Source organism: Anomalospiza imberbis, chromosome 18 (genome assembly GCF_031753505.1).
Source record: "Anomalospiza imberbis isolate Cuckoo-Finch-1a 21T00152 chromosome 18, ASM3175350v1, whole genome shotgun sequence".
In the NCBI taxonomy this organism is placed as follows: domain Eukaryota; kingdom Metazoa; phylum Chordata; class Aves; order Passeriformes; family Viduidae; genus Anomalospiza; species Anomalospiza imberbis.
In genome coordinates this window covers 8,068,435-8,087,274 of record NC_089698.1, presented here as the reverse complement: position 1 = coordinate 8,087,274, position 18,840 = coordinate 8,068,435, and the positions used below count along the sequence as shown (strand labels likewise).

The 18,840-nt window shown below is 41.7% G+C and overlaps 1 protein-coding gene across 2 annotated transcripts in view; it reads right to left on the bottom strand.

Moving 5' to 3' along the window:
* Positions 1 to 18,840, bottom strand: part of PPIL2 (peptidylprolyl isomerase like 2) — a 68,217-nt gene that overhangs the window by 1,501 nt on the left and 47,876 nt on the right. For both annotated transcript variants that reach the window (XM_068208847.1, XM_068208848.1), the window contains 5 exons: positions 14,413 to 14,530; positions 11,787 to 11,843; positions 2,337 to 2,409; positions 2,136 to 2,198; positions 1,518 to 1,657 (listed from right to left, as the gene is read on the bottom strand). In XM_068208847.1, coding sequence (XP_068064948.1) covers positions 1,518 to 1,657; positions 2,136 to 2,198; positions 2,337 to 2,409; positions 11,787 to 11,843; positions 14,413 to 14,530 — 451 coding nt within the window. The remainder of the gene's footprint in view (positions 1 to 1,517; positions 1,658 to 2,135; positions 2,199 to 2,336; positions 2,410 to 11,786; positions 11,844 to 14,412; positions 14,531 to 18,840) is intronic.

Below are 18,840 nucleotides of genomic sequence, written 5' to 3'. Positions count from 1 at the left end.
AGCTCCATGCCAGCATGGGGACTGCAGGGGTTGGGAGTCTTTGGCATGCCCAAAAAGAGGGAAGATGAGTCCATTGGGATGGTTTGGATCAGGCTTTGAACACTCCCAGGAACATGTTCAAAGCACAGAAAGTTCTCCAGGCCAGAGCTGAAGATTTAACAGCTGTACCTTTTTAGCATGGTCAGGAGAACATGAGCCATGAGTTTTTCCCACACCTTCTCACCTGCACTTGTGGCAGCAAAAGGATTTATAGGGAATTAGCAGCTGGGAGACCTCTTCCAATCTTTTCTGTTCCTTGAGCCCAGCCTGTTGCAGTTGTTGCTATTATTATCAGCCTCTCTTGAGCAGAGTTTGCAACCCCAGGGAATGCTGTGCCACCAGCTCATGTGCTACAGTTTTATTGTCAGATATAAGTAGCTGATAGGGAGAACACCAAACCTTAAATCTGCCAGAGCAGGCTGCAATGACTGAAGGTCCTTTCTATACTACCTGGTCTTTTCCACAGAGCCACAACTGCTGGATTTCCTCTGTAAATAAGAGTGCAGTGTGTCAGCAGTTTTAAGCTGGACATAGTATTTTAAGGGACACACAATATTCTGCAACTGAAAAATTTTACTGACACACTAAACTGACCTACCTGAACATATTTCTCTTCTCACAGTTATGCAAATACCTGTAAGTCACAAAGGCACACACAGGCTGATTAAATGGCTGCCCAGATCTGTGTATGCATAAATACAGGCCTTTATGTAGCAGACAGGCAACAGCATTTTTGCAAATGCTTTTAGAGAAGTCTGTTAAAAATCAAGTGGAAGGCATTTATTTTAATTTTTCCAAAACACATGCTAAGCTGCTGCTCAGCCAGGATTCTGTGCTGTCCTTATGCAAGAAAGCAGTGCTGCCAATCCTGACAGGGGTACAAAGGGTGTCTGGGAGAGGGTGCTTTAGGATAAGCCTGTCCAACCAGCCAGGTACTCTGGAGCTACTCAGCTGCCCTGTGCTCCCACAGCAAACCTGAGACCCTTTCCAGCCATTTCAGCTGTGCTGGTGCAGCTGTTTGTGTGGCTGAACAGGGAACTAGACCAGCAAACTGATGGGGCCTGGGGCAGCTAATTTGTGCAGGGCAGAAATTGCTAAAAGAGAAAAATCTGTGGGACCATGGCCTTCAGAAATAGCTTCAGAAAAGGAAGAGGATAAAAGATGGTGCAGAAGTGACACAGTACAGTTCCTCAAAGACTTCTGAGTTCTGGAAATGTATCTACAGTTCTGATGTACCTACATTCAGCAAATGCTTTTAAAGACCAACTTGGTCATGTTCAAGGGCTAAAAGAGAAGCTCAGTTAATGTATGGCCTTGAAAAACAACAGAAGTGAAGTAAACTCTTGACTGTTAGGACTACATGAGGGTGCCTTTGCTGGCCCAAAACAAACATCTGAACAATGGCACTGAACAGGGCCACCATCCAGCAGGAAAGGCACCTAAAATATTCAGCAAAAACCAGAGGACAGGGAACTCACGCTGCAGCCATGTTGATGTATTTTCCAATCCCCTGCCGGTAAGTTTTAGGAGTCTGAACCTCTTTCTTTGGTGGGATCACTTCAGCCTTTATTTTGGCTGCTTCTTCTTCCTGCTGGAACTTCTCTCTTTCAGCAGCAACCTGTGGGAAGCAAAGGGTGCAATCTGTTGCAAGAGATAGTGCAGAATAAGGAGAAAATGTCTAGAATTCTTTGAAGCTTTAAAGCACTCTAAACCACAATCAGCACTGCTGAGATTACAGGGCAGGCTTTAGGAGACAGCCCTCGAGGGCCACTACAAACAGGCTCTCTGTAGCCATTATAGCAAGACTCCTCACCTGCAGCCACCCACAGCTACTGGGGACCTTTGAAAGGAAACCATCAGAAGCCTGATGGACTGGGAGCTGTGCCAAACTCAGTTACAAGAGTAACTCTCCACTGAAAGAACAACTGGGATCCTCTCAAAAAGGCAATGTTGACTGGCAGCTGCTTAATCTTAGCTGGCAACCAGATGGACCAGGGAGCTGCCCATGTGCAAAGAAAAGGCATTTAAGTTGCAAAATTCTCCCCAGAAAAGCTTTGGCCTTTCAAAAAAAATCTCAACCAACCAAGCAACCTCACCTGTGCATCTGCCTCTTCATAGGGATCAACAAAAACAGTTGTTGTCTCAATTCTTATTTCCTCCTGGAAGCAGAAGAGAAGAACAGTAATTCCATCTGCTGATTAAGTTGTGTCATCTCCCCCTATTTTGGTTTCAAGAAGTGTCAGCAGAGTGACCAGCACTGCCATGTGAGGCCACTACCCCCAGTGCTTCACACATACTTTGGGACGGTCTGTTTTTGGGTCACTTTCCACATTCTCCATAGCAGTCAGAGTTTCAAAGCCACCAACCACCCTAAAAGAGGAAAGACATGTTATCCAGTTTTCACAGCATACTCAAAACATTCCTACTCCCTTAACTTTAATATATCTCATTTATGCCCATTACTCTAGCAGTTTCTTAAATCATCATGTTCGGGGAGAGAGGAGTCAGCAACTCTGTTTGGAAGACCTAAGATAATGTCATTCAGAGTGTAAGATAAGAATTTTTTCCTCAAATATGGGATCTGAATTTAAAATTAAACAGAACATGGAAAAGTCCAACACTCAAAGGCAAAGCAAAGCCCAAAACCTGGAAGCCACACAAACCAGCCAGATGAACAAGCCTTTTCTTCTTCTTTGTTTTCAAACTGTCTATGAGACCTAAGAGTGGAATCAGGAAGAGAATGGTAACTACAGCAGCACAGGAGAGCAGTGGCAGAGCTGTCTGCACTAACGGCACAAACACTGAAAGCACAGCATTCCTCCAGAAGAACATCATGACTGTGAGCTCATGAAGGCTCTGGGAAGGCAGCAGAGCATCAAGTCACAGCCACAGGGTAAGGCCAGGACACTTCTCAAAGCAGTTTTCACCTAGGAGGGCCTTAGATCCCTGGCTTCTCACTTTTCAAGTCAACATATTCAAACACTTGCTTGAAAATGTTTAAGGCTGAAGGCTTTGTGGACTGTCGCATGTTTATTTTCAAAAGAAGTGTGGAACAATGGGAACGTTCTAGAAAAGCATATTTAGAAAGTATAAATGGGGAAACCCAGATAATTATAATCCTGTCATCCTGTCATTTATCCCAGCAAAATAATGGAATAGCGGAGACAGGACATGATTAAGAAAAAAAGGAAGTAAGTAACAGCAATCAACAGGTTTTTTTGGAAAACAGTGTCTGTCAAACAACCGTCTATCTTTGGGACAACAGATGTGGTTAACAGGGATAACAGTGTCCACAGAACAGACTTCTGGAAGGCGGCTGATATTTTGATTGAGGAACCAGAATGATATGAAGGGAATACAGTACACATCAAATAAAAAATTGGCTGACAGGTGTCAAAATCTAATTTTAAACAGGAACCACTGAGTCAGTATGTCTTCAGAGGGGTCCTGCTGGGATTAGCACTTGGTCTCAGGGTTTTTAACACTTTTATCCACGTCATCATCCACAATGAAATTTGAAAACAGCTATTCTTAGAAGAGCAGTAAATAAAGAGGAAGACAGGCTGTTGATGCTGAGTGGTCCAGATCCATTAGCAAAGCAGGCTGTAGCTGGACAACATCTGTTTTAATAGAGCCAAGCCACATGGCCAGGAACCAAAAATACAGCCCATACTAACAGCTGTGGGACAATGAGAAGCAGCTGTAATTCTCAAAAACACTGCTCCAGGAGCCAGGGGAGTTTGGGACCAGGAGATCAGCAGCGGGGGCAGGAACTGGCCACTGAGGAGTCCAAGGCTGCCCATGGGACAGGGCAAGCCAAGAGCCAGCAATCGCCCAGCTTCTACAGGGGGTTGACTGTTTTGAAGCCTGATTGTTACTGGGTCTACAGCACCAGCACAGGTAGGCTGGCAAGGGATAGGCAAATGAAATGGGGGAAAATCAAATTAAATGAAGTTGGTGGGAAAAAAGGGTACCAAACTGGTGGAATATGTAGAGCATTTTATCACCTAACTCTGCTTTCATATCAAAGAAATAAGCAATGCCTTGATCAAAACACACATGATATTCACAGTCACCTTTATACACTTTATACACTCATACCAGGGTATTTCCCTCTCAAAGACACCTGTCCAGTCTCAGCATGGCAGACTCTGCCCGACCAGCACCAGAAGAGGCCTCTGACTCTCACCTGCCATGGTCCCAGCTGATCCAGTGGAGAAATACACTTCCTACAGCACTCCCCAGTGCCCCCAGTGCCACCCCGTGGGCTGGGACAGGCTGTAACCACAACCAAAAGGACAGACCCCATCACAGAGAATGAACTGAGATAGACAGGGTGTTCTACACCTGCCTCAGCACAGCTATGCTTGCTCATGTTTCAGTGCTGCTCCAAACTCTATTCCCCAAGGGCCTGCTGATATTCTGTAATAAGGCTGTGACTTTTAGGTGCAATTAAAACCCATGGATGCAGGCTAGAACAGTCTCAGTCATTTGTGACTGGAGGGAGCAGACTGGGGGAGGCTGCACCAGGGCTTGAGGACCCTGTATGAACTTTGGAAAGTTCATAACAAAAACTAAATTTTAAAATCTCTCTCCAGGCCAATATCAGATTCACTTATAATACTGGTGATTAACACCCAGCCCAAGATATATTCACTGTATTTTAACTGCCCCAAAGGAAACTTCTGATTTAATATCGAAGGATTTTCTAGCCAACAGCTCACTCATTATCTGCTTGTATGTTTTCATTTAATTAGGTTTCTGATAATTTGAAATGGCCAGATCAGCTGTGCACTGGCAATCTCAGCTGAGTAATCCCTTAGCCCATAGCTAGACCTCCCACAATATTAGCCCTAATGCATTTTACTGATGCTACCAGATCTTCAGTTGCATTGCTAATTAAACTTTATAGGTAATATTTTGTCACTTGTACATTTTGAAAGGCTGTGATAGACATGGTGTTCACAGGTCATCAGTAAATGACCTAAATAGGCTATTTTCACATGACTCTTAAGGGCTAAGGGGGAAGAAGACAAAGTTGCTATGCCTGCAGAGCATGTCATTATCTTTTCTTCTTCACTTCTTGTCTCTCAAATGGAAAATTGCTTCCTTTTCTCTCCCTTGCATTCCCCAACATTTTGCACAGAGTATCTCTGTGTACTACACTGTCAGCACAGTCAGCTCTCAATATATATATTTTTGTCTTTATAAAGACACCGCTGTAATACTGATTAAAAAAAAATAAAAAAAACAACTAATTTGAATACAAACCACCAGCTCAGAGGAGAGAGCTCTGACCAGAGGGACAGAAAATAATCTACAAGTCACTTTTGTTCAGGGAGCACTTGAGAGCTTTGTCAGGGTCAGGCCCGGCTGAGGCTGGTATCTGACCACTAAAAATTAACATCCAAAAGGACAAGGTCTGATTGCAAACAGCACCCATCCAGTAAAAACTGAACAACACACTAACCTGGCAGTCAGAGCTGGATGCAAAAGAAATTGAATATTCCAAACTGTAAAGGCTTTTGCGAGCTCTCCTCTGATCTAAGAGAGACAAGGTATATGCAGGCCCTTGAAATGTTACATGTTGTTATTGTCAAATCTCATTATGCTACATTGCAGCACTAAAAATCAGTTTGATGAGATATAATGTGTCAAAGGCCATGCACTGGCATCCCTCACAGCAACTGCTCCTCAGTGAATGAGGAAACCAACATGCCAGCGAAGTTTTTGCGATTCTTTGCCTGCCCAACAGCACATATTTTGGGCCAAGAAAAAAGCCTAAATAAATTATATGTAGAAAAGACCATCAGATCAGTACATAAAAACATTTAAAAATCCTCTAAAAAGTGAGCCACTACTTAATATTATTCTAATATTCAAGGAAATCTGTACATAATTTTCAGTAAAATAAAATGCAGATTCCAGAAATTCAGACTCACATCCCTTTATAGTCTTTAGACATGCTAAACGTGTGGCACAGACAGTGACTGTTCACACTGTGTTGTCTGGTCTCGTGCAATGTCACTTCTGCCAAGTTGGGAGCCAGCATGGCAGGGAAGGGAGAAGGGCATAAACAAGTTTAACCTTTTCCACTGCTTTTGGCTCTATTCCTTTTATAAGGCGTCAAACATGCTTTGTCCTAAACTGACTGAGGTTTAAAAAGGTGTTCAGATGACACCCTGCAGTGAAAAGGGTGACACTTTCAAGACACCATTCACATCAGAACAACCAGTGGAATCGAGAGTTTGCTGTGTGCTTCCAGTAGATGTTGAACAGAAATTATGATCTCAACTATATATTTAGCTCAGCAACCCTGAGACAGCTTGTATTTTTAGAGGAGGTTGATAAATGTTGCATTACATTTAAGCATGAACGACAAGGCAGGTACATTTATGTTTTTGTTTTTTTTCCTGTTAGCATAGGAATGAAAACAAAAATGTGCCCTTACTCGTGCAATTCTGTTTTCTTGAAAGCTGGCTAAGTTAGCACTGGAAATCTTTGCATTTCACATTTAGTTGTGTTATTAAAATCTTACTTCCTGTTAAGGCTCCTTTATGTAAACTAGTAACCTTGCTTCAAAACCACTGCCAATGCCTTTGCATGATGAAGAAGTGAAATATCTGGAGCAGGCTCTATCCATTTGCAATATGCCAATGAAGGTCTCACTGTACATCAGTTAATGCTACCCCAAAGAAAACTGCATCTCCCCTGCAGGCCCAGAGACATTCACACATGAATCTATTCCTCATACTTTTGTTTGGAAGAATTAAAGGAATTAAGCCTTCTGCAACGCTGGGGATGGCAGTGAGCCAACATGATAGAGTTTCCTGGTCAGAAGATGATACAAGAACAATGTCTGGACTTTTTTTTTAAAGTAAGCTTTAAACTACAAACAGAAAGCAGAAAGAAAAATTGCTCTTTTGTAAACACATTCTGCCCCGAAGGTTATTTTTATAAAAAGGAGAACACACATTTATATACACACACAGAGGGAACAACACATATGTGCACAAACACGTACACTCAGGACAAAATGTTTTCTATGCATACACCCAATCTGCAATGGAGTGAGCAATTCAAATGTGCAACAAGGATGCAGCCAAAACGTCTCCATCTCTCGGCTAGATAAGGGCTTAATCTAGCAGGCGAGACATGGTAATAAAGGGTGCTGAAAAAATAAAACAACTTGGAAAAGAGCTTATTGAAACCAGACTCAACAGATGAACCTGGCACGAAAGGACTTCCCTGTCTTGGCACAGGTCCCTCTTCAGAGATCATACCACTGTTTTGGAAACGACAGCAGCCCTCATGCAGCTCCAACAGCCCAGTACTCATGTGCAGCCATGGCTTCCACAGGGAGCCCTGGCTCATTTCCCCACCTTGCCCTTTGCTCCTATTCCGGTTTCTGGGGACCAGACTCTGCAGTGCAAAATTAGGTCAGTCTCCCTACACAGAATCAGCTCTTCTGCTGTCACACAGTTTCTTCAATCTTCAGATGTACTAAAGCAGAAGAGCCACAAGAACATGACTTTTCCAGCTTAGAAGCAACTGGGATTCACCGATTCAAATCATACAGGGAATGTTGCAAGTGGAAACAGATCATGTATTACATAACAGTACCTGGGTAACTGAATAATGCTTGGTAGTTGCTTTATGTAGCTAATTACTTTAGAGGACAAGAGTTACTTTCATTGCCCCAGTCCACAGAATTGCAGTAGAAAGCATTAAACAGGTTAAGGAATACTTGATACAGAGTGATACTGATCCAAGGGAAGAACTCTTTTCCACAAAAGCATCTGACAAGGAGAGAAGGGAAGAAAAGAGAAGAATAAGCTGAATGCATGTCAGCTATTGACTGATGCCTCCAGTCTGACCAAGCCTGAGGTTTCCCAAACCACCTTGTTCATTATTTCTGGGAACAAGAGAATTGAAGAATGAGCAGCAGAAACCTCGAGAGACAGTAAAAGTTAAGCAAGTAAGCAGACATGTACAGCCTCATACAAAAGAGCATGTCCTTGACATATTCATCTCCTGTCTCAGTTGCCACATTCTTTTCTCAGCTCTTGACAAACACAAGTGATGCTCTAATAAACACACAGAACTGCTGTACAGATAATTTTCAGCTTTGCCACTCTGACCACAACACTTTTCTCTCTGCTCCCTTTATTGCCCTTCGTTTTATCGCATCACATCACATCATGTATTTGCAACATGCCCTCATTTTCAAGCCCACCATGCTCTGCTTGTCCTAAATCTCACACAAAATTCTGGAAGCATTTTTCTCCTTCTGTTGATCACTTTCCACTACTATTTTAAACATGTACATTTTTATGTGTTCCTTTAGCTTTAGAACAGGCTCCCAAAAAACATCGATGAAGCAATTTCATTTTTTCCTGAGGCTTTCTTTTTCCAAAGGTGGTGGAAGGTAGGTTGAAATGAGTAACTGTCACAATTTCCCTGTATCTATATGCAATCTCAGTTTTCAGGGACAGAGATTGTTTCTATTTCTGCTAATAAAGGGCAAATGTACCAGGCCCCTGATCCACGACAGCTGTGAACCATTGCAACAGGAAACATAACAGCAACATGGATGGGATATGCCTGCACCTAAATTTCATAAAGAACACCAAACAGGAACCTGAGCTTATCTGCTGTTTTGGCTGTAGTGTCCCTGTAGCCCCTGCAGGTCACAGCACAGCCAAGGCCCTGCTTGGAGCATGGGCAGGAAGGAGACTCAGGCACAGAGCCCAGGGCAGCAGCAGGCAGGACCCTCCCCAGGCAGCAGCCCCCTACAAATGTTTCTCATCCCCTCTCTGCAGAGCAAAGGCATATCAGCTGCTTTATATTATCTCAGTTTCTAAATTAAACCTCTTACCAGCAAGCTAAAAGCCCACAAAAACCACCAGTTGGTTTTCATGTTAATTACCTCATTCTCTAAGTCAGAAGAAATAGTAATTACTAGAAATGGTAATTACTAATTTAATCTAGGCAGCTCTGTTGGAGCAGGAAATCCATGCAGCCTGCAACACACCTCCAAGGGAAGACATTCTGCTCTCACTCTCTGCTTTGACCCCCCAGCCATGCCAGATTATCTCCTTTCTTTTCAGTACCAGCATCCTGCCATGGTGAGCAGCACAATTATGACAATTCCCTGTCCTCCAGCCACACCTTTCTCCTGAGACATGAAAATTCCAGTGCACCAACGCAGACACATGTCACCTCTTCACTGTCCCACTGCCCAGGTGTGGGCACTGATAGATTCTCCTACATAACAATTGTGTTTCAGACCAGTGGGGACATGAATAAGATGCATTTCCAGAAAAGGAACTTTTCAATTTTGCATCCCACAAAGGACCAAAGATACAAAGAAAGGAGTAGGGAATGGTTGCCCTTTCACTCTTTTTTGTTCTCCTAAGTATGGAAAGCCTGCTGGAAACTTCTACACAAATTACAAACAGGTCAAACTGTGCTCTCCAAGATACCTGTGTGACACTAACATGGACCAGAGTCACACAGGAGTAGCTGAGAGTAGAGTTCCAATCAGAGTATTCAGGTTTTTGTATTAACTGAAATAAGTAATCCTCAAATCTATATGAAAGTCACAGCAGGCCAGTAAGCATCCAGTTAACAATACAATTAAACACTGATGGAAACAAAGAATCCTGATATCACAGGTTCATTCTGCTCTTAAACCTAGATATTATTCCTAGATATGCTTCCTGGATATTATTGTGCTATAATCAGCTCAGATATAGTCACCAAATCCTGGACTCACCCAGGATCTAAAATAGCAAACTGAAGTTGGAGTTTTACTAGAGGTACAATCTCTGGCATCTTCTGGCTTTTATTACTTTTAAAAACAATGCAGGTAAAAACAGCTGATGGATTTTGATCACAAAATACAGATCTTAAGAGCTACACACATCAACCTTTTATTATTAAATTTGTAGGTAAATTCAATTATTCAATAATTCAGCTTGTAAATTAATATAGACTGACTGGGATACATATATCCCAGCATCTTAATTTTTACCTTCTTTGAATTGATCTTCATTTACATGCAAGACAGATCAGAGTAAAATTTCCCCGCTCTGTGTTCATATGAAGATGTCACTCAGTTTTCATGCAAGAAGCCAAATATGATTCTAAACCAACACTTTTTATAAACTTTTTCCATTGTATTTGAGCTAAAAATATAGGCAGCACCACTTCTTCACTCTGGCAACTAAGCTCAGATTTCTGTTACAGCAAAGACAATTCACAAATTAAGACAGTCTTTGCTAAAACTGCAAACATCTCTGCTATATATGCTTAACCAGATTTACCTGGACTAAGTGTTTACCTGGGGAAACACAGCAAAGTCACTGGAGGACTACACAGGATGCTCACTGAGGCCAGGCTGCACCCAGAACTGAAGACCAGGCACATTTTCAGCTGAGCTGTCCTAACTCAGACATTACTTGATGAGGTGGCCAGCTCAGGCTAACAGCATTACTGTAGGGGATTTGAAGGGGTTTTTGCAAGGTGGACTCAAATTGCTGCTGAAGTGAAATAGTCCTAAGATCTGACTCCCAGCTACTGACTCTCAGCTTTTAGTATTAGATTTTGCTATATTTATCTGCTTTCATGAAAGGACAAGGGAACTTTGAATTTTTCTAGGACAAACCTGAGAAAGAAAAAAGAAATTCATTTCCAAGAGTGCAATTCTTGAAGAATCAGTATTGGAACTAACAGCTCTAAAATAAAGTGCCATTAAAATGAAGCAGTTTCTGCCTCAAAAAGTTGCAAGCAGGGAAGATGGATTAAATATATCACTTTCACTGTACATGCACAATAGCATGACATTCAATCAAAGTAAACAGCACATGGTTCTATTTTCCATTGCCAACTTCCAAATGAATAGAACCATGAAAGGAATAAAACCCCAAATCTACAAGTAAAAAAGATTGTAAGATTCTCAGGAACTCCCAGTGCAGCAGGCTAGCAACATTCCCACTCTTGCCATGCACAAGAGATGTCTGAGAACAGCTCTGCTTGACTTGGTAAATACCAAGTACCTGCAGCAGAGGAAGCAAAGAGCAAACCATAACCAAGATTTTGTAATTTCTTCTTTAATAAATACCTTAAACTTTATCATGTGAAGGCTCCACTGGAAAAGACTTTCAGAAGAGACTTCTTTATATGGAATGAATTTCTCTCACTGTCTGGGCACTGGTAGTATCTTTATATATGTGTCCATAAATATACAGATTTTATACCATTGTCAGGAATAAAAGAAAAGAAGAATAAAATAAAAAAGAATAAGAAGGGCCAAAAGACCTCATCTATGCAGAAGCTCTATTCCATGATGAACAGTCCTGTCATGGCTAATTTTTCAGTTGATGGCTCATAGGAGCATGAAAGCAGTATTGAAGAGCTAATCTCTTGTGTCCCAGCAATTAACATGCACAAATATCAACATGGCTCATTACAGGACGGTGATTACTTTGCTCATGACTCCTGGAGGGCCACCCACAGAAAGGAAGTGAGGCAACTTACAGCGATGGAAGGAGATAAAAAAAGGCAGGGTCTGCTGACTGGCATTGGTGCAATGTTGCCCACCTACTCATGACAAGGAGAACTGGATTGTGAGCTGGGATTTTGCTCCAGTTCGATTACAAGAGTCACTAGATTCTTCTCTTTAGGCTTCAGACATACAAGGGAGAATGTCTGCTACGCTGCTGCCCAAAATATCCTTCACTTACCTTCCAAAAACTGTGTGCTTCTTGTCCAGATATGCACAAGAGCGGAATGTGATGAAGCTAGAAAGAATAAAGATATAACAGTTACCATGTTGTCCCACTGACCCTCAACAACAGCCAGTCATGCTTAAAAACACAAAGTGAATGCAAAAGCTTTTGGAGAGAAGCCAAGGCCCTCTCCCTCTCTGTCTCCTCTCTGGAAGGCCTATGGACCAAACATCCTTTAACTCCTCAGTATTGTGGGTTCCACCTGGATTTCTGGAATTTCGGCTTCTCATTTTTCATCACACTAACATTTTTAAACAGTACTTCAGGAGGGGGTCTTGCAGCAAGTCCAAAATTAATCTGAGCATCTGCCTCCTTGGCCATGCAGGCCCTGGGAAGCTCATGCAGGGCAGGCAGACGTGCATCCTGCTTGGGAAGAACATTTCTGGTGCATGATGGGCAGCTTGTATCCAGCAAATGAAGTGACATGACACAACAGCCTCTGCCAGTGGAAACTTCTACTTTCTGGATATTTACTTTTTGCATTTCTCTTCCCTTAAACTGGCCTGTTGCTGATCCATTTCTCCTCTGGACAGAGCACACTTGTGCTCCAGATACAAACATCCCAGAAGAATACTTCAAAGTGTCAAAAATAATTAATTGGACTTTTAATTTTGGGGGCTGTACTTTTAAACTTAAACATGGGAACTAAAACACTAATCCAAAGCAACCTTTACTACTAAAGCTTTACTCTAAAGCTTAATGCTTCTTTGGAAGTCCTGGACTATAAATGTATGAGACAAAGGTTTCCACACTGTGGTCTGCAGACCACGATGGCCTGTCTTGGCTGGACATGCAGTGCTGGCTCTCCTCCCTGTCTCCATCTGTTACACTGCATAGGAGACAGCTAAAAATATATAAGCATTCCAAAAGCACTTTTCCATATAAGCAGCTGCCTCAGGAAGTTATATGATTGGAAATAGGAGCAGCTGTAATGTTCCAGACAGTCTATTAAGATGTAGCTTGCCCTAGGAAAGCATTGCGATGCAGTGCAGAATGCAAACTCCTACATGGGATACCACTTTATTCCTGGATATCCAATACATAAAATTATCACATGGTCAGTTATGTAGCATTGTAATAAAAAAACCCTGAGAAATAACAAATACACAGGGAAAGCCTCTCATCTGTCATAAAATAAATTAAAGACAGCAGAATTAACATAACTCAGGATGGTCCCAGAGAAGTCCTGAGCATTATTCAAGCATCACCTTGCAGGGGGGACCCAGTCCCTCTGCCCTGTAGTGCCTGTCACCCATGGGGAGAGCTATTGACAGAGTTCCTAAGGCTAGAGGAGATCTATCTAAGTGCTGCCTAGGAACCTTTCTAAATATGGGCAGCTGGACTCTCTTGAGAACTTACATATAAAGGAATTTCATATTTCATTTGCAAATTTTAAGAGAACATGCAATCACATTTACAGCAGCAGATAATGTGACTCAAAATGGCACATTGCTTATGGTCTCTGTAACTTCTGTTATTAGAATCCCCTTCTTTAAAAAAAAAAAAAAAAAAAGAGGAAAGAAGCCTCTACTCTCCCCTAATTTAGCACGTGAGAGCTGGCAGTAACATTCAAATCCAAAATAAGTTGTACAGCAATTTGATCCAGCAAACTGCCCCACACGTGCTTAGGCTTAAGAACGCAAGTAAGCCCAAGAATGTGAGGCCCTGAGACAAGCCCTTGTGTCCTGAGACAAGCCCTTGTGTTTAATTAAAGCAAACCACACTGCTGCAGAGTTTGCAAGCTGTCCTAACTCAGCATCACAAACACCAAGACCTGCTCTCTCCCTCCCTGCTCAGTGCCAAGTCACAGTACTATACACACACACACTCTCTCTCTTTCCTGGGGCTCCCAATAAAAGGACAATTTTTTATATTACAGTACTTACAGAGCAACCAATAAATAGTTGGCTCAAAGTGACACAGAACATTTTTAAAGGACTGCAAGCAAACACCCATACTAATGTTACACATGAACAAGGCCATTACAACTTCAGTATCTTTAAGTTTTCCCTCATTTTAGTCCTCATTCTGCTTTTGTACATTGGAAACCAGGTTATTCTCCCAGATTGTACACTCTGCCATGTCTGGGTCTACACATTTCAACAGAGCAGAACTGTTCTCATTTATTTAAAATCAGGTGACTAAAAAGAAGATTACCATAGAGTTTATGTTTCATCCAATTCCTTCAAAAAGTTCAATATGGAGTTAAATTTAAACAGAATTAAGAGGTGTGATGAATGATGATAATTATAGGGGTAATACTGGGGAGGGACACTGACAAAATCAAACAAAAACTTCAAATCATTACAACAAAAAATATAAGTTATTGCTGATATAAAAAACCCATAGGTCTTCTTGCTGTGCTTCACTTTGCTCTTAGATTGGCTAAGAGCAGCTGTAGACCTGATTGCAATATGCACCACTCAACAGAATATTTCCCTTTACTGAACTTTACATTTAGAGTAGATCATAAAATGTAATTTTTCTTCTTAACAGAAGTTAGAGAAGTGAGAGATAACAGAAGTGAGAGATAATGTCCAGAGGCAACCAATAAAGTACAAAAAAGCAAATGACTACTTACAACTGTGATTTGTTTGTGTTAGGTCCTGAATTTGCCATACTAAGAACACCACGTCCCGTGTGGGACAAATTGGGCTTGAATTCATCTTTGAAAGGTTTTCCCCAGTAAGATTCTCCTCCTTAAAAAAAAAAAAAAGATAGAAGAATAATGTTTGTTTCCATTAGTTTCCCACTGTGTGTTGCAACAGGCATTGACATTAAACTCAAGGTTTCCAGCACTTGCAGTCACTATGTGTTAATACATTGTTACCTCACCCCTATCTCTAGGCCAGTATTTGAGCACGACCTTGAAATCTGGTGTTGGTAACTGGCAACACATTTCTGTGCCCTCACACTATCAGCTGCAACAGACCACACTTTATCAACAGCTTTATGTATCCTGTGCTGAAGAACAGTCAAGGATTTAATTTTTTCCTCCTGGTCCACCATAAATTTTCTCTTTTGAGACATTAAATCTTTAAAATTGGCTTCATGACAAAACACAGAGCAAAGAGTTACCAGTTTAATTGCACTCTGGATATAGCAATGCTTCTGGAAATAAAATATCAGGGAGATGAAACACATTCACAGAATCAACTAAGAATAGGAGCTATAAGATCAAATGCTTAATCCCAGACTAAACAATGAAGAATGACGACATATAGTGCTCCAAATTCAAAAGCAAAAATTAGATATTTGGACTAGATACCTGGATGATGTGAACACTTATATGCAATGAAGGTAAAAGAATGATAAAATTGCACAAACCCCAGCCCCAGCCCTCCAAAACTGATTTCTTTTCTGTGACTGTGCACAGAGAGAGGGTCCGTGAGAGGTCCCCTCCTGGCTGTCATTTTTACATTATTTATGACAGATCTGACATTTTAATTTGCACTTTCCTTCAGGATCATTCTTAATAAGAAAAACGAAGGCTGAGATGAGTCATAGTTTTACAGTCAAATCCATAATCTTGTTTGACAAACCATGAAAAAATATTTCACCTTAGGACAGTATTAAAAATAAAACGAACAAAACTATCCAAACAGGCAGCAAGACTTGTCCATCTGCAGAAATGGCTCAAGAGCCCTCCAGAGTCAGTGTATCACTGGAAAAGCAGCACGTCAGGGAGGGATCTGTAGTGCTCCACAGCCATGTGCACACATAGCACAGAAAGCAATTTGATGATATGGCTGCACACAGAAGCAGTAAATGAAAAGAAGGAATGACTCAGGCTCCTACTGAAAATCTTACCCAAAAAAAAATTACAAGAGTGCATTAAATGAGGAAAGAGTTTCAGATGATACTGTGAAAAGAAAGCATCACCTATGGACAGCTGCAAGTGGAACTAAGTGAGAAATTCTGGAATAAGCCGACCAACTTAAAAACTCAATTAATCATATTCAAAAGACCTATTAATAGAGTTGAGTGTTGCCTGCTCTGCAGTTTGACAAGAGGTGGCAAAAGGGGACAAACCCTTTATGGATTTTCTGTAATCAGGAGTACTGCAGTGGTTACTTCAGCAATCTCTGGCTATTGAATGTTTTAAGATCACCTAAATTACGTCAGCTTGACCCCATATGCCAATATTTTCCAGAGGTGGGTGACAGGGATATGGTACAGTTGCAGGCAGCTCTAGAGGAGTTTGTGCTGTCTGAAATTTTCAGAGGGCAGAGAACATGAGTACAGTCTGTTGAGATGGGACACAGCAGCAAGTGGCCAAACCTGTGAGCCTGCTACACTCTTCATGTGCTTCCAGCTGATGTTGGAATTACAGCCAAGCTGCTGAAAGACAGTGGAATCAAGCCTGAAGCCTTCACTGGTCAGAAAAATAATTCAAAAGGAAAGAGAAAAAATGTGAATGACAGAGAGAATCTCTCTTTCTGGCACTGCAAACAACCAGACCCAAGAGCTTGCAGACAGGAGCAATGAGCCATGATCTTTAGGTTTTGGAATATTTATTTTTGTATGATTTCATTTCAGATCATGCACTGCAGGTCAGAATTAATCTCATATGTATGAAAGCTAAGTTTGGTTCATTCTGGTTCTCTGGAAATAAGCACTAATATTTTAGCAGACAGTTCCAGCCCCTGCTCTGTCTGCCACACAGCTCTCTCCAAGGCTAATTCTGTCTGCCCGGGAGCTGCAGCAGGAGCAGGGAATGGCCTGTGCAGCATTTGCCTAAAAGGCCAGACGTCCTGTGAAGGACATAACTGCAGTGTCTGTGGAGACCTGGCAGCACAGACTGGCAAAGGGCAGTGGAGACGCTGCAAAGGCACTCAGCAGAGCAGGCATGGCTTGGGGGGGGTTGTTGTTATTTTGGATTGGTTTTTAAAAATAATTTAAAGAGAATACTTTTTTTTCTTTTTCAAGGAAAACCCCAAAGTATTCTCCTTAAATTAAAAATAGCCTGAATGTGCTTTTGATCAAACTCCAGCCAACCTCTGGAATTGTTCCAGGCTTCAAGTATCTGCTTGAACCAGGACTAGACAGAACAAGTCAGAAGATGGCAAGTTACATCTATACATTTTTTTAATTACTGAAACCCAACATGACTTTCTCCATGAAGATTAAGTACAGACCCGTCATCAGTCTAGAGCCATGGCAGTGCAGTGCCTAATGCTCAGCTGGAACAGGGATTTTACATTCTTACCTTTTACTCTCCACATTAGAGCTCAGCGTAAACTTGGGAAAACCACTCCGGTTCCAAACCTACTAATAATTATGAGGTGTTTGTAAGTATCCAGCAGATTTTACTGTGTTTATTCTCAACACAGCTGGGAGGTGTGGTTGTACATTTTCTGAAAGCAGAATGGATGTAGACAGAGGAGGTGGGAGCATGGCACTGTCTGGCTCCAGCCTTTTTATGTTATACTCCCTGTATGTGCCACAAAGAGAGGAGGCTCCTCCTGACACTCCCCAAATCTTCCTCAGAGTGCACACAGATCTCTGCTGGCTATATCTGGAGTCATGATGATGCAAACCCCTCACCCCAGTGCTGATGTACCAGCCTACAAGCAAAACCCACAGAAAACAAGAATTGACTCTGGGTGTTGGATTCACAGCTGGCAGCACTGCCTGTCATTTCACCTCTCTCTCATCTTATCTTCTGTCCAAGTGGAGCTGTGTGCCTACTGGACTTGTAAATGTTTCTGAGATCCTGTTACAAAAATGCTGGAAAAGAATTCTGTGGGCTTCTGTGCTAAAAATCAGTTCACATGGCAGCAGCCATAGCCCCAGCATGTACTGCCACTGGCTGGATTGGTGTTGGAAATAATTACAGCTTGCACATGGGAATCTCCTGCTTGCACAAAGCTGGAAATGTACTTGGGATCAGCCACAGAAATACAGTGCCATTCAACAGCATTTAACCTGTACAGTGTCAATGCCTTCAGGAGCCAGAAAGAGTTTTTTACAATTCTGTAAAATAAAAATCACATGCCTACTCAGATACACATGATTCAAATCTGCAGGAAGCTGGGAGACAATTCCATGCATTCTCCTTTTTAAAAAATTCTCTTAAATTAAAGATGTGCTTAACTCATTCTCACACAGAGTTGAAATGAAACAGACCACACAGCTCTTAGAAAAGAACATTAATAATTTCTGTGGCTATCCAGAGTGGGAAGATATATTTAGCTTGTATTGAAGCATGGTTAGTTATTCAGGCTTGTATCTGCATCCTGTGCTGATAGTAAACAGGTGAAAAGATCTAAACTGACATCTGAAGCAGTCACACATCAGCAACTACACAGAAAAAAAGCCACCATTTCAGATTGTCTTTTGAACTAAACCAGATTACTCTTTGGTAGTCTTTGTTCCTACTAAAAGCATGTAAAAGGGTTTTTTGAGGTACAATCATAGAATTTGTGCAACTTTCCTGCAAAGAGCTGAGAGATGCATCTAAAGCTTCAGAAATGTAGCATTCCAAAAGCCAGGTGTGGGCTGGGAATCATCATTCATGACAGTTGTGATTTTAAATAAATCCTTCCTTTTTCTGGCTTAAAAACTGCTAAGCAGTGGTAAGGAAGTAGGAGGGTTCTGATTCACAAAAATGATGGCTTACTTTCTGTAATTTTCTTCTTGTCATTTGGAACAACGAGGCACACAATAACATCTGACACTTCTGTAGAGCTTTCCAAGTGAGATTCTGGAATCATTTTGCAAATATGAAAGCCTTAGCTCAGGCAGTAAGTGCTTCTCTCAGATAAGAGGACATAGTCCCCAACCCCACAAACTCGAGAGTGGATTTGCAGAGGGACTGCAGATTAAAAGGAGTATATTCTAGATAAAAAGGTCTTGCTCTTGCTTTTACTGTGCTTCAATCATGCAAGAAAAGGGGCCCTAAAACTGGTACAGTTAAGGAACTTGCCATCTTAGGAAATCATACTGCATTGATCAAGTTTGTCCAGAGTCCTTCACTATTGACATTTCAGAGGAGCTCTTCTTGCTG